Source organism: Erpetoichthys calabaricus, chromosome 7, assembly GCF_900747795.2.
Source record: "Erpetoichthys calabaricus chromosome 7, fErpCal1.3, whole genome shotgun sequence".
NCBI classification, from domain to species: domain Eukaryota; kingdom Metazoa; phylum Chordata; class Cladistia; order Polypteriformes; family Polypteridae; genus Erpetoichthys; species Erpetoichthys calabaricus.
Genome location: NC_041400.2, coordinates 95911872 through 95925870, shown reverse-complemented (window position 1 = coordinate 95925870; position 13999 = coordinate 95911872). Strand labels below are relative to the sequence as shown.

The window sequence follows — 13999 nt, the reverse complement described above, 5'->3', positions numbered from 1 at the left end:
TAACTACTAAAAACATGAGCCATAAATCACTGGATCTCAATATGGAATCACAAGCCTGAAATACAACTGCAGATAGGATGTGGCTTTAAAAACTGCATACACACAACTTGAGTTTCTCTCTTTTTTTTTTTTGCACAGTCAGTCAAATCAAGTAGTAAAACTATAAAAGTTACCTGAATCATCCTTGACCTGCTCCTCATCTTCTGCCGTGTTCCCCAACTCAATGTCAATTTTGCCAATTATGTTGTTTCCATTTGGCCTCCGAGGAACTGAAAATAATCAAAGTAGTTAGGTTTAGCTATCTAGATTTAATCAGGCAACCAACCCTTTAATAGAAATTTTACAATGCAAGATTAATGCACAGAATTAAAAGTACTGTATACTTCTGTCTTTTAAGAGACCAGATTGCTAGTTGGTGAAGGCTGGCCAAATGTTAATATTCCAAAAGAAACAAAACCACTTATGCAAATTACATCATTTAGAAACCTACAATAAACTTACCTTGCATATTTTGATACTTGAACATATTAAAAAATAGAGTATATTAAGAATCTACTATACCTACTATATCATAAAATGTTCCTGTCTCTGTATGTGTGAGTGAGAGAGAGAGAGAGGGGGAATCCAGTCCCACTGAACAATCGGATTGGTCAGTTTGCCTTTACTGGTTCAGTGACGACATGACACATTAGGAGTGTGAGGTTCATTTCCTGATTGTGACAATTCTTTATAATTTTTTTTACTAGGAGGCTTCGCTCGCCAACCCCTGTGTTTGGTTTTCCGGATACACACTTTTAAGATTTTTTTTTCTTTGAATTGTTGCTGTTTCATTAGTTTCACTTTTATTTCAGAACTTCTGTAAAAACAATATTTGTAATCTTGCGAGTCCCAATATGCTGAATCTTTTTAATGAGGTCAGGACAGGTTTCTCTGTTTGGAATTTCAGCATAGACAAAACAATCTACATCATCAGCATTTAATATTTTTTTTTTTTTAACAAAGTAACAAAGTAAGTAGAGTTCTGCATTGGACTCCTGTCTGTAAAGTCGTGCTATTTTCCTCTCACAGTTCCAAAAGTACATGGGGTTACCAAGGTGATACCCCAGCTTTTGTCTAGGTTTTTGTACAAGGGCTAGACAGAACGTTTTTGACTCCTGGGGTAAAAGTAGCTTTTTAAATAAGCAGACAGATAAATATATATATATTAACAAAGTAACCAATAAATGCATGTTCGGTAAACTCCGTTTTTTAAATTCTCAAGATTCTTTATTTGTCACATGCATAGTTATACATGACAACACACAGTGAAATGCATCCTGATCCACTTATCAAAAACTGTGCAAAGATGGAAGAATATCAATTATATTAACAAAAAGTCATGGATCGAAAGGTAACAGTATAGTAGAACATAATAAATAAGTAAAATTATGTGAATAAAGTAGAATTAAGTGTTAAGGTGCAATAGTGTAGTAATTATTGTGCAAAACCAAAGTTAGACTGGTGCATAGTTAAATGAGGCAGTTTGTTTGTTTGCGCTACTGCGATCTTTACTTTTTTATATTTTCTAATTTTCCTATTTTCATATCCTTTAACTTTCTCCACATGTGTATAGCGCCGTTTTTTTTTTGAGCCTTTCTAATTTCCTTGGTTTCATAGTCTCTAACCTGCTCTACATGTGTTTAGCGCCAACGTTTGTAAACATCACTATGACGTTCTACTTTGTCATTTTACTCACTGTCATTTATTTAAGAGCCGGATTGGGATTGGACGTGCTTTTTTTTCCCCAATTCCTCTTGTTCCAGGCTGATAATTACTTTCCTTATTTTCTGAATTTGCACCTCGATTATTCTTTTTTGCTCTTTTTTCTGGCCAATGCATTTGAGTCTCTTTTCTCAGCGCTTTTCTTTCTTCTTCGTTTAATTGTCGACGTTTCATTTCTTCCCTATTCATTTCATTTCTACCGTATTGACCTTATACACTTTATATGCACTGAGCCCTGGAGCTGTGTGTGCTGCATGACTGCCTTTACACTACAGTAATCCCTCCTCCATCGCGGGTGTTGCATTCCAGAGCCACCCGCGAAATAAGAAAATCCGCGAAGTAGAAACCATATGTTTATATGGTTATTTTTATGTTGTCATGCTTGGGTCACAGATTTGCGCAGAAACACAGGCGGTTGTAGAGAGACAGGAACGTTATTCAAACACTGCAAACAAACATTTGTCTCTTTTTCAAAAGTTTAAACTGTGCTCCATGACAAGACAGAGATGACAGTTCAGTCTCACAATTAAAAGAATGCAAACGTATCTTCCTCTTCAAAGAAGCAAACAAATCAATTGGGCTGTTTGGCTTTTAAGTATGCGAAGCACCGCGGCACAAAGCTGTTGAAGGCGGCAGCTCACACCCCCTCCGTCAGGAGCAGAGAGAGAGAGAGAGACAGATAAAAAAATCAATACGTGCCCTTCGAGCTTTTAAGTATGCGAAGCACCGTGCAGCATGTCACTTCACGAAGCAGCTACACAGAAGGTAGCCAACGTGAAGATAATCTTTCAGCATTTTTAGACAAGCGTCCTTATCGTCTAGGTGTGCGAACAGCCCCCCTGCTCAATCCCCCTACGTCAGGATCAGAAAAAGTCAGTGCAAGAGAGAGAGAGAGAGAGAGAGAAAAGTAAGCTGGGTAGCTTCTCAGCCATCTGCCAATAGCGTCCCTTGTATGAAATCAACTGGGCAAACCAACTGAGGAAGCATGTACCAGAAATTAAAAGACCCATTGTCCGCAGAAATCCGCGAACCAGCAAAAAATCCGCGATATATATTTAAATATGCTTACATATAAAATCCACGATAGAGTGAAGCCGCGAAAGGCGAAGCGCGATATAGCGAGGGATCACTGTACTGATTTGTTTTTTTTTGATCTTGCTTGTAAGTAGGGTGTGTCTTGCAAGACTCTCGTTCTATGTTCCCGTGAGACGCACCGTGGCAGGTCTCTTTCGTCTCGCGGGTCTTTAAATTATCTTCCGAGAAAAATCACGTATCGTAGACTATCAGGACAGGGGACAGGATTTCTTTTTTATAATAGAGAGACAAAAAAAAGCAGTTACAATGGAGCATTTCAACAACAACAAAGTAAATAACGTACTGAGCATCATTGGGTTGCTAAATACTAATGATGGGCAACCCGAGCTGCCTTATAAATGGGAAGTAAGCACAAGAATATGAATAATTCTTTCATAATGGGTAATGGGGGGCCTGTCTACTATTAGTGGTAGTCAAAAAACAGACGGGGCAAGCAAGGTGCATTGAAATGACAGAGTCTGAGAAACAGGCTTTACGGGAATGCGGTAGATAGAGATTGAGACACACAGGGACACAGAGGAAAGGCATAGGATGAATGTTGAGGGTCTACAGATGGCAAGAGATATCAAATAGTTATTAATAAGGCTCATGGCCAAAAAAAATATTTTAAAAATCTGTATATAAATGATAGTATACTATTTAGTTTAAATAAAACTGTGTGTATGTATATTTTCTATGCTACCAATAAAGAAACATTTGTTTTGTGAGGCAGCGCAGCATTCCATGTCACATAAGCTCCTTATGAGCCACAAAATGTAAAACAAATACCAAAAACTTGAGTCTTCTTTCCAGCATCTCTCTTAGTAATGGCGATGTGTTATTCTTTAACTGTGGTGGGAAACAGAAAGTTGACTAACTTGTGAACGACGACTCCTCTAATGGAGCCACAGATAGATAGATTTCAGAATGTGAAAATGCTATCGTGAGCTGCAATACCATGCCTTTTTAAATGCTGCCTGACTGTAGATCAGCCATTGGAAATGCATTTAGTAAAAATTGTCCGGGAGAGCAAGAGCTGCCGAGGTGATAGAAGCAGACGGTGTCTCGACGTAAACAGTGCCAATGGCCTTTGAAGTCACTAAACATTTTCAGAGGTTCAGATACCCCAACAAGATGTTTCTGTTCACATTCAGGAAGAAAAACACACAGGCTTAAAGAACCTCTTTGCTACTTGTCTAAGCAATATGATGGAAATTGCCATTGTGACATGTTGTTTGTGTTTGCAAAATATGTTTTATGAGCGGTCTGTGGAAAAACCCACAATAACATATTTTGTGGTTAAGCATATGACAAAAAAAAAATCTTATTTTAATAACACTAATTATTATATGCCAAAAATAAATCACACTAGTTCTTGGTGCAACTAAGATAGACTTAAATTATGTTCTCATAAAAATAAAATTTACTTATATAGCACATTTTCATTAAAACTTACAGTTCAATGTGCTTTGCAAGAATTAAAAGTTTCAATTACAAAGAAAATAGAAGATAAAAAACAAATGAGTAAAAATGTGGAGTTTCTTTATTTAAAAAAATCAAGTTATAATTCTCCCATCTAATTATAATTTAAAATCTTGAGATTTATTTGATACAGCACTGTCAATAGTGATATGATGATATCAAGGGGAGATTTCATATTCCAAGCCAATACGCCACACAGTTTAATACTGATGGCGGTGATCTGGACGGACCTTCTGGGCTCCATCTCATCCATCTGCCATCAAACCTGCTTTTTCAAGGTCGGCTTTTGCTTTCAGCCATTGTTCAGTTTCCTGTTCAGTACAGATTAACTCTTTCTCTGCCTAACCACGTGTAATAATAACAGTGCTTTACTTTTATATAGCATTTTTCTCACTACTCAAAGCGCTTTACATAGTGAGTGAAAAATACTTCTTTGCAGAAGCTTCAAGAAGCTACATATACAGTACCAAGAGAGGACTGAAGCTACCAACCAAAATACATTTAATTTTTGGCTAAAGTAAAAAATTACAAAAGGTTAAAAAAAAAATACAAAAAGAAATTCCAAAATGTAATAGTATTTATATCTGAAACCAAAGTTAAAAATGATTACCTGTAAAAACTATTTAACTGGCAGAACAATCCCCACCAAACCAAAAAACCAAAAGGTGACTATTTTTTCCACACACAGTGGTCTACTTCCATTGTGCAGCACAACTATGGTACCACTATGACATGTCAGTTTTGACATCTTAAATCAAAGGATCTGATTTGTTGATTGTGGATTTGTATATTGAATGGCGCTACACACACATTTGTGCAATACTGCAAATATCTGGCCATGTCAGGCACAAACCCTCATCATTTTTATGGTTTGGCAGCTTCAAACACAGACCTGCAGGGTCAAATGTAGTTGTTACCTCCAGAGGTCATGAATCACAAAGAGCAGGTGTACTCTGACTGCTACACATTAACACCAGGCCTTTCACAACATACTTTACTATTTTGATAGTTGAACATATTATAAAACAGAGGATATTAAGAATCTACTATACCTACTATATCATAAAATGCTCCTGTCTATGTATGTGTAAGAGAGAGAGAGACAGACAGACAGACTCCGGTCCCACTGAACAATCAGATTGGTCAGTTTGCCATTACTGATTCAGTGGTCTACTGCTATCATGCAGCACAACTATGGTACCACTATGACATGTCGGTTTTGACATCTTAAATCAAAGGATCTGATTTATTAATTGTGGATTTGTAAATTGAATTTTACTGCAGTAGGATGAGTTTCTTTTCAACCTAGTACATTATACAACAGAAGAGTGTCACGTATTGTTCATCACTGTTGTCAATTTGATTTTAGGTGAGAATAGATAGAAGTAATCATTCCAATGTCCTGTGTTTGCATAACCCAAATAAAATTTAAATAGCAAGGATTTCTAAACCAACTGCACCCCTAATTCCCTACTTTGTTTTACAAGACCAAATACCGATGATTAATTTCTGGCTGCATAACTTCTGTACTATTATCACTAGGATCAACAGTGCATCCTCACTGAAAGTATCTTTTCTGAATATGCCAGGGCTTAAAACCAAACTGCTTCCAGGGCATGAGTCTCACACAGTACTGCTGTTTCCCTGTGACCGTCCCTTCTTTTTGCCTGTGTGACATGATATGATATATGAACCCACTTGGGTGCCTCAGACAGAATGAAAGGACAGCATTACTGAGTTAGGCAGATTGTCTAGGTGTCTTGGGGCCTAATTTTTTTTGTATTGTTCTGTATCCATTGTGATGCACAATGTCCAGGCATTCATTTTATTTAGTTAGTAGTAGAGCTGAATTCTATCCATCCTTGGCATATGTGAGTTAACACAGGAAAGAAAAGTAATATGAAACTTGTTTTAATGATGATGACACACACTGTTTAATAAACAGCAGCTAAAAGAAGCCCATGGGGAAACATTGCAGTGATGATGTCTCCTTAGCTGATTCACAGTCTAAGCAAAAAATAGAAGAGTTTTCTTTGTGAAGTAGTTTTCTTCAATCCTTGAACCTTTGGAAGGTTCCAGTTTTTCCCAGGCCACATACCTGTGGCCAATGAGGAAGATGAATATTGACCAGCATTTTCTCTTTTAGTAGTCTCCTGTTTTTTTCTCACACAACACTGAAATCCTTCCTTGCTTCACTTTCACTTCAGTGTTTCTAACCTCAGCTTCTGTGCCTTTCTTTGGTATTTGAATATATAGATCTTAAATATATAAATTAAGTAAACAACACTTACACTTACTGATCATACTGACTCAAATTATTAACTACATGTCCAACTGTATCTGATGCACAAGATTCGAAGACATTTTAAGAATGAAAATATGTGAATTCTCAAACTGCATGGAAAGTTCAACATTATGAACAAAAGAAGGTCAGTAAAGAAGTGGAAAGCTGCAGCCAGATGGCCATTTTCAGAACCTTTTTAGGCGACATGTTCCCTTTATATTTTTACTCTACCACCTTAAAATGGTTTACGACTTTGCTAACTTTGAATGCCAGGAATAATGTGGCATATTTATTTAAAAAAGCAGTGTGGGCTGAAATGTCATGATTGTTATTACAGTTTGAAATAATACAAAAGGTCATGCCTTTTAATAAATTTCCCTATTAAGGATAAAATGGTTTACATTGGTTGGCTAAACAGTTGGTTAAAACAAGCCTAAAATGTACAATATAGTCGCACTGAGTTAAGTAGTATACCTTAGCCACAAATTGAACAAGTTCTCACATTTGCTCCATGTTGCTTTCAAAAGTTACACAGTTTTGTTTGACTTTTATCACTTATTCATCCCCTTTTATCTTATTCTTGTCTGTGATTACAGCACTATAGTCTTGTTATCTGCAATTATTAGAACTCATTGCATTTTCTAATCTACACAGAAATATTAAACATGAAGGAGAGAAGGATGGGCTCCTATAGAAATACACGGTCTTTTCAGCAATGGATATGATGAAGGGCCTGATCCCAAATGGATACCAATCTGGAGCAGAACTCACTCACATCAGGTTAATCTGGAGTCCATCATTCAGTTCAGTTTATTGCTATAAAGTACACTATACACAAATTAAAATGCAATAAATTAAAGACCCATATGTTAAGTCTTGAAATTTAAGAGGTAAGAAAGGAATCCCAAGACTTGGACAAAAACTGAACCAAAGTCCTGGGGACAATGAGGATCAATGTTATGCTATTCTCAACAAGAAACGTGTTACAAGAAATTAAGAATGTCTTCTTTGAAAAGAAGCTTATGGATGCCAACAAAACCGCCCAATATTTTGTGCTATTGTAAAATGAAGTATCTCTATCCATCATATCAAGCCAATTAAGCTAATGCTGGAGTGGTGAAAGGCCAGAGGCTTCACTAGGTATAATTAGGCCTGAGCGACCACGGGATCTAAAAACGAAAACCATGCAGATGTGTCACAGTGTATCCCGTTTCCGCAGAAGCAATGCATGTCTTTAACATGTGCTCTGCCAGTTCATGTTGTGGAGGGGTTTCAGCCAGGAAACACCTTTTTATTTTTTTATGGTGTATTGAGAGATGCTTTTATAATATCTTAAAATGTAATGTGAGACAGTGATAACTGACGAAATGGGTCTGTTATCTGTGATGATAATTACTCACAACCAACCTGCAGTTCATGTAGTGGAGTCCTAAAAAGTGGGACACAAGTATACATAACCAGCACAGCCGCTCCACTATGGACATGGCAGACCATCTGTGATGCTAATAGATATACAGAGCAGAAAACCAAGCTGCAAGCCAATGGAAATGAAAGGTATTAAATGGGTTATTAACAGAATCACAAGGCAATACTGCTTCTCGGTTCTCCTCCTGATTTGGACTGCTCCTGAGGTGACGGTGAGGTCACTCATTTCAGATCTGCCATGGCAGCCGTCTAACAGCTCCCCTTTTGGCATGCTCTATGAATATCCTGAACTTCGAATAGCAGAAATCAGATTTAATGCCGGCCTCAATTTACTCATTTAGCATCTTAGGGAGACAGCTGGAGTCAACGGGACAGGGATTAGGACTCTTGCTCTGCAGCTGTTTGTGACGCATGTCTCTACTAAACATAAAAACCCCTCATGACCAGAGAAGTGGGATCGAGTGGGGGTGAACTGCAGATTGATTAGCACTTAAGGACCGGAACTAAGCTTTTGCTTTTCATAGGACAAGCCCTTTCAGGACTTCTGGATTATATTACTGGGGTTTTCCATTGGATTTACATCAATATGGTTTAGATGCCATTTTACTATAGCTGCCTCATATACTGCACAAAAAAACAAAAAAAAAAACAAAACACAAGTATCTACATATTTTACAGATGATATGCACTTTTGTTTAGGCTCTTGAAAAGCCCATCTTTATTCACATTTCCCAAATTTAATAAACAGTATGCAGATTTTGTCTCACTGTAATTCATCATTTGTTGTAAAAGTTTGGCACCACATCTCTGCAGGTTGATCCCCTCTGAAAACAAACCCCCACTCACTTACTCTTAAGCTCACCTGTGATCCTCATTTTAGAAGCCAAATTAAAAGGTCCCCTCCTACAAATCTACAGTCATTGTTCTGATGGAGTGGCAACATTCCTCTGGCACTCCTTAACACAATCTCATGTGGTGTGCCGTGTTCTTAAAAGCTACTGGGAGCAAAGGATTTGCTAAATGTGATAACATCCTGACTCTAACCCTTGGAGTAAAATTCATTATTCACCGAAATATCACAGTGGTATGGTGAATTCTGCCGACACCCTGTCCCGTCAATGAAGAGAAGCTAGTTCAGGTACTGTACATTTTGATGGTTTTAAATACATAAAACCAGCCAAACTGGCAAGTGGTGCCTGAGACTTGTTGTGATTCTTAATTCTATGCCTTGATATGGAAGACTGTGACAAAATTCAATCCAATCCAATTACTGAAATGCATGGCATATTTATGCAGTGCATTTAGTTTTGGTACTTTCATTTTAGAATTAAAAAGAGATCAGTGAAATTATCCACTGCACACAATGGAGTGTGTTACATTTCTTCCCACTGTCATGCTTTAATTTTCTCAAAACTAAACAAAATCAAAAGATCATTCAGCATTAAGAGGTGTGGCAAGGGGCATCAGCAGTGTGTTTGGGGTAAGAGGAGTTCTGATAACGAGGACCAAGACTGGAGAAATACACCACATAGGATGAGCAGTGTGAGCCCTTAGACAAAATGGACAGATTTATTGCTTTACTCAAAACAAACTCCTTACACCCACCCAGAGGACCCTCCCGCCCTTACACAGGCTCTCCTTTTCACCTGTTGCTGTTAGAAAAGACAGACTGCCTCCCATTTGAACCACCTTAGTCACAGTGTGCCCATCCTCAGGTCAGTGCTTACTAGAAAGCTGTGCAACATGAGGGCTGCCTCTCGGGAGTTCCCAGTCAATCAGCAAGTGTTCTCATCAGCTGGCCACTACACAATTATCTCTTACCCCGCGTGTACTACATTGACCAGAATTCTGCTGTAATTCTGCAAAACACTCAGACAGACAGATTATTAGCTTGCATATGGCAGGTATGGAGGTATACAGTTTTCTGACTGCATATAGTAAAGAATGCCTTGAGTAAATAATAATGAATACAAACGTAACTAAGATATGTAATCCCAAAACTGAAGCATCATGGCTAAAAAGTTTTGTGTTTTTCTCTTCATCTCTTGAAAACAAAGGAAATCCTCTCTGACTTCTGGAAAAACGGTATAGATCTCTGCCCCCCCCCACCCCCCTTCATATCATGGGGGATTGTGTGGAGAGGGTCCCAGACTTCAAATTCTTGGGTACCTTCATGTCTGGTGTCCTGTCTTGGACTGCAATCACCAAAGCAGTCATTAAAAAGGCACATCAGCTACTTCACTTCCTGAGACTGCTTAGAAAGAATAATCTGGATCAAAAGCTGTTGGTGAACTTTTACTGCTCCTTCATAGAGTGTGTGCTGACATACTGTATTGCAGTGCTACACATGCTACATTGCAGCAGATAGGAAGGGGCTTCAGCATGTCATCAATGCAGCTCAGAAGACTGTCAGCTGTTCGCTGCGCTTCCTACAAGACTTGTACTGTATACTTCTCGCTGCATTGGAAGGGCAAAACATGTTGAAGGATCCATCACATCCTAGTTTTCACCTGTTTGACCTGTTGCCCTTTGGTAGGTGCTAAAGGTCCATCATATCAACAACGAACAGACTCAGGGACAGTTTATATCCCAAAGCCATAACATCTGAACATGCACTGACCATCTCTCTCTGTCCTTTTCTGCTTTCTCTCTCCTTCCCCTTCTCTTCCTGCTCCCCTTTTATTTGAATGTGCAATAATCCTCTGTGTAATAATCACATTCTAGTGTAATACTGCTCTGTTTGTTCTATGTGTAATATTTTACTTTATTAGTATTCTTTATGTATAATATTCAGATCATTGGTAATTCATTGTGCAATACCTGCATGATCAACAATAATTCCGGTTAGTAATTTGTTGCTTAGCAATACCGCATTGTTACCTATTAATTAGGTATTTTTTATATTCCTTTTATTTAGCAGTTTTGTATGTAGTACTTTATAGTTATCATATAAATGGTTTTTTTGTTGCATCTAAAGGAACAGCAGCTCTGTATTTTCGTTATACATGGTATAATGACAATAAAGGCTTCCAAAAAAAATAAAAACAACTTTTGCTTTCAGTTTCACTAAAACATTGCAAACAAAGCTATTTGTACTGCAGACTTTCTTGTGTGTGTATCACACTCGATGCTTAAAGCTTTCCAGTAGCTACAGAATTTTGTAAATATTGAAGAAACGCAGCTATATTATTAGTTCACTATTCTCAGGGCCACGTTCAGTCTCCAGTTTGAGCTTTCTCCCATCTGTAGCGTCTAACTGAACACAAGTCATAAGTTTAGCTGCCCTCAGGGGGAGTAATGTGTGCGACTTTAGAAATTGTCCTTTTAAACTGTTTTGATTTATTATTGTCTATAAATATCTGCAGGCATAAGGAAAATGTTAAAAGTTATTTCCATGTGCCGACACAGGTCATCTTCAATCCTCTATTTGTGTCACTTGCAGGTTTCTGTTTTACTATTACTACATTTACAGTATAAGGTAGCAAAATGCTCTGAGCCCATCCAAGAGGCTGAGTGCTACCATAATGAAAAAAGCGGCATTTTGGGTTTTCTGCAGGAGAAGACGTTCCACCAAGAATTTTTCTGGGTAGATGGATTAGCAGCAAATTAATGTTCTATTCCTTGGACACAAACATGAGACATAAAGTGAAATACTTCAATAGTTTCTTCAAGCCTAATTCATATGTAAGGTTTCCTATTCGTTTTCTGAAGTTCCACAAAAGAAACTCTAAACAAGAATCTGAAGTTTATAGAGGCATTTATTGCGGCAGTGGAACAGCACCTAAAACACTACAGACACACTACCCAAATTCCCAGGATGATTTTAGAGTTTAACTGTTAATTTGGAATTGTAATGTCCTGCCATCCAGGTGTGCAGCACAGTAGTTCCCAAAGTCACACAATAATTTCCTTTAAGTTAATGATGCAGAGGAGGGTTAGAAGAGCGCTGGAATTTATATGGATGCCCATCTTGTCCCAGAAAACTGTCTAATGCAGCGCCAGACATATCAAAAAGCAGCAGAGACAGCTGTTCTGACATCTGTCACAGGATTTTATTGTAGTATTACTATTTCATTGCCATTTTCTTACTTAAAATATTTGTTTCAGTAAAAAGCTTCTGTTAAAAACAACAACAACACAGAGTCATCATTTCTTTACTTCATTTGTATCCCTATTTCACACGTGTATTTTTTTTTTTTCTTTGGAAATCAGATACGGCAATCTTAAAAACTGTGCCACTACAAGCACTTTGCTAAGGTGACATTAGAACACACTTGATTATAACTGGAACAAGTTCTAGCATTTTTGGTACGGTCTGGTGATAGAGACATCATTGTCACACATACAGACTACACTGAAACAGTTATGTGCATACTGAGTAACACTTTAGTTACTGTAAAAAATAAATCTATTACTCATTTACACTATTGTAACAAGTCCTTAACAGATACTTCTTAGGGTCTCCATAACACAAAGCTTCAATAACGTGTTCATTCATCTCTGTAATGTGATCTACTAACAAAACTTCACTTTGGAGTGGTCTGAGATGGTTTATGTGAGACTCATTTCTCTTGCTTTTACATATTTAGTATAAGAGCTGTGAATGCTTCACATTAACAAGTAATTTTACCATCATGTCAATGCATCACACTGCAGAGAGATGAATAACCCATCTAATGATGTTTTATAAATCTCATGAAGACCAAAAGAAGCTTTTGTTAAGGTCTTGTTATGTAAGAGTAAAAAAGTAATAGATGCACTTTGAGTACCTAAACTAAAGAGTTACTGTGTACTCTCTGTTAATCAGCATGTAACACATCACCATTATTAGTGATTCCAACTTATTTACTTGCAGGCATTTTCCTTTAAGATCCCATGCTTGATTGTTGTCTGTATGGAGTTTGCAGGTTCTCCCTATGTCTGCATGGGTTTTCAACCAGCAGACTCAGATTGTGCCTTCCACATCCCAAAACCGTGCAGCTAAGGTTATTTGACAGGATGAAAATGGCCCAGTACATGTGGGTATACACATGATTTATTAATTGAAACCACCCTGTTATGGTTACAATGCAGTGCTCTCTTCTCCGCAGATGGTAATCATACATTACACATTTACCCCCATTACATCTCTCCTCAAACCTACTTGTGATCATTTTGATACCCCATTTACTCTTTGTGCTCACTAGCTGGGCTCATGGATTCTGCCCATCCAGCTTTCATCTCCTTGTTCTAGCTGGAGGCTATTACAGTATATTAATATGCATGGAGGTCTTTCATGAACATGAGTTGGGTGTTTGTATTTATGGACTCCTGCCTAGATGTACTCATGAGAGTGTCAGGGTGTGTGCTTGTCATTACATCAACTCGCAACATCATTACAAGTTTCAATGTTATTTTTAGGATGCATGCTCTGTGAAATCCACACTTACGTTCACTTTTTATGCCCCAACTTTTTGGTCAGAAACATGGCCGGTCAGTGCCTATATTAATAATAACTGGAATTTTAAATATTCATGTCATATGGCAAAGTATTCTATGTCCCTCTTGCCCTTTGACATTAAATGCATGGAGAGGACAGTTATTTTTGCAGTGGCAGATGTAAAAGAGAATCACATTTGGTTTATTCTAATAATTTTAACTTAATACCAACTGCCCAGGTTTGGGGTGGCGGAGGTCAAAAAGCTTAAGGAAACATTCACAATTGTATATATTACAGTATGAAAATAATTTAGTTCAAATTCAAATGCATATTAAAATTCTTCAATATATAAAGTTGCACTTCTCAGAATTAGTCACAGACTGACGGACGAGAAATTCTTGGCTATTTGCAGACAACCTCAGGAAAAACAGTTTACACTAAAGCATCAATTTCAGGGCCCACAATAATCCAACCGTACCAAAAAGTATATTTAATCACTACAAACAATGTGAAAATGCTTAGATGTTTACTGCCTTAATTGCCTTGTGGGGTAA

The 13999-nt window shown here is 37.6% G+C and overlaps 1 protein-coding gene across 4 annotated transcripts in view; it reads right to left on the bottom strand.

Annotated features, from left to right (window-relative positions):
• Window positions 1-13999, bottom strand: part of npnta (nephronectin a) — a 160330-nt gene that overhangs the window by 16006 nt on the left and 130325 nt on the right. For all 4 annotated transcript variants that reach the window (XM_028805193.2, XM_028805194.2, XM_028805195.2 and 1 more), the window contains one exon: window positions 174-269. In XM_028805193.2, the coding sequence (XP_028661026.1) occupies window positions 174-269 (96 nt within the window). The remainder of the gene's footprint in view (window positions 1-173; window positions 270-13999) is intronic.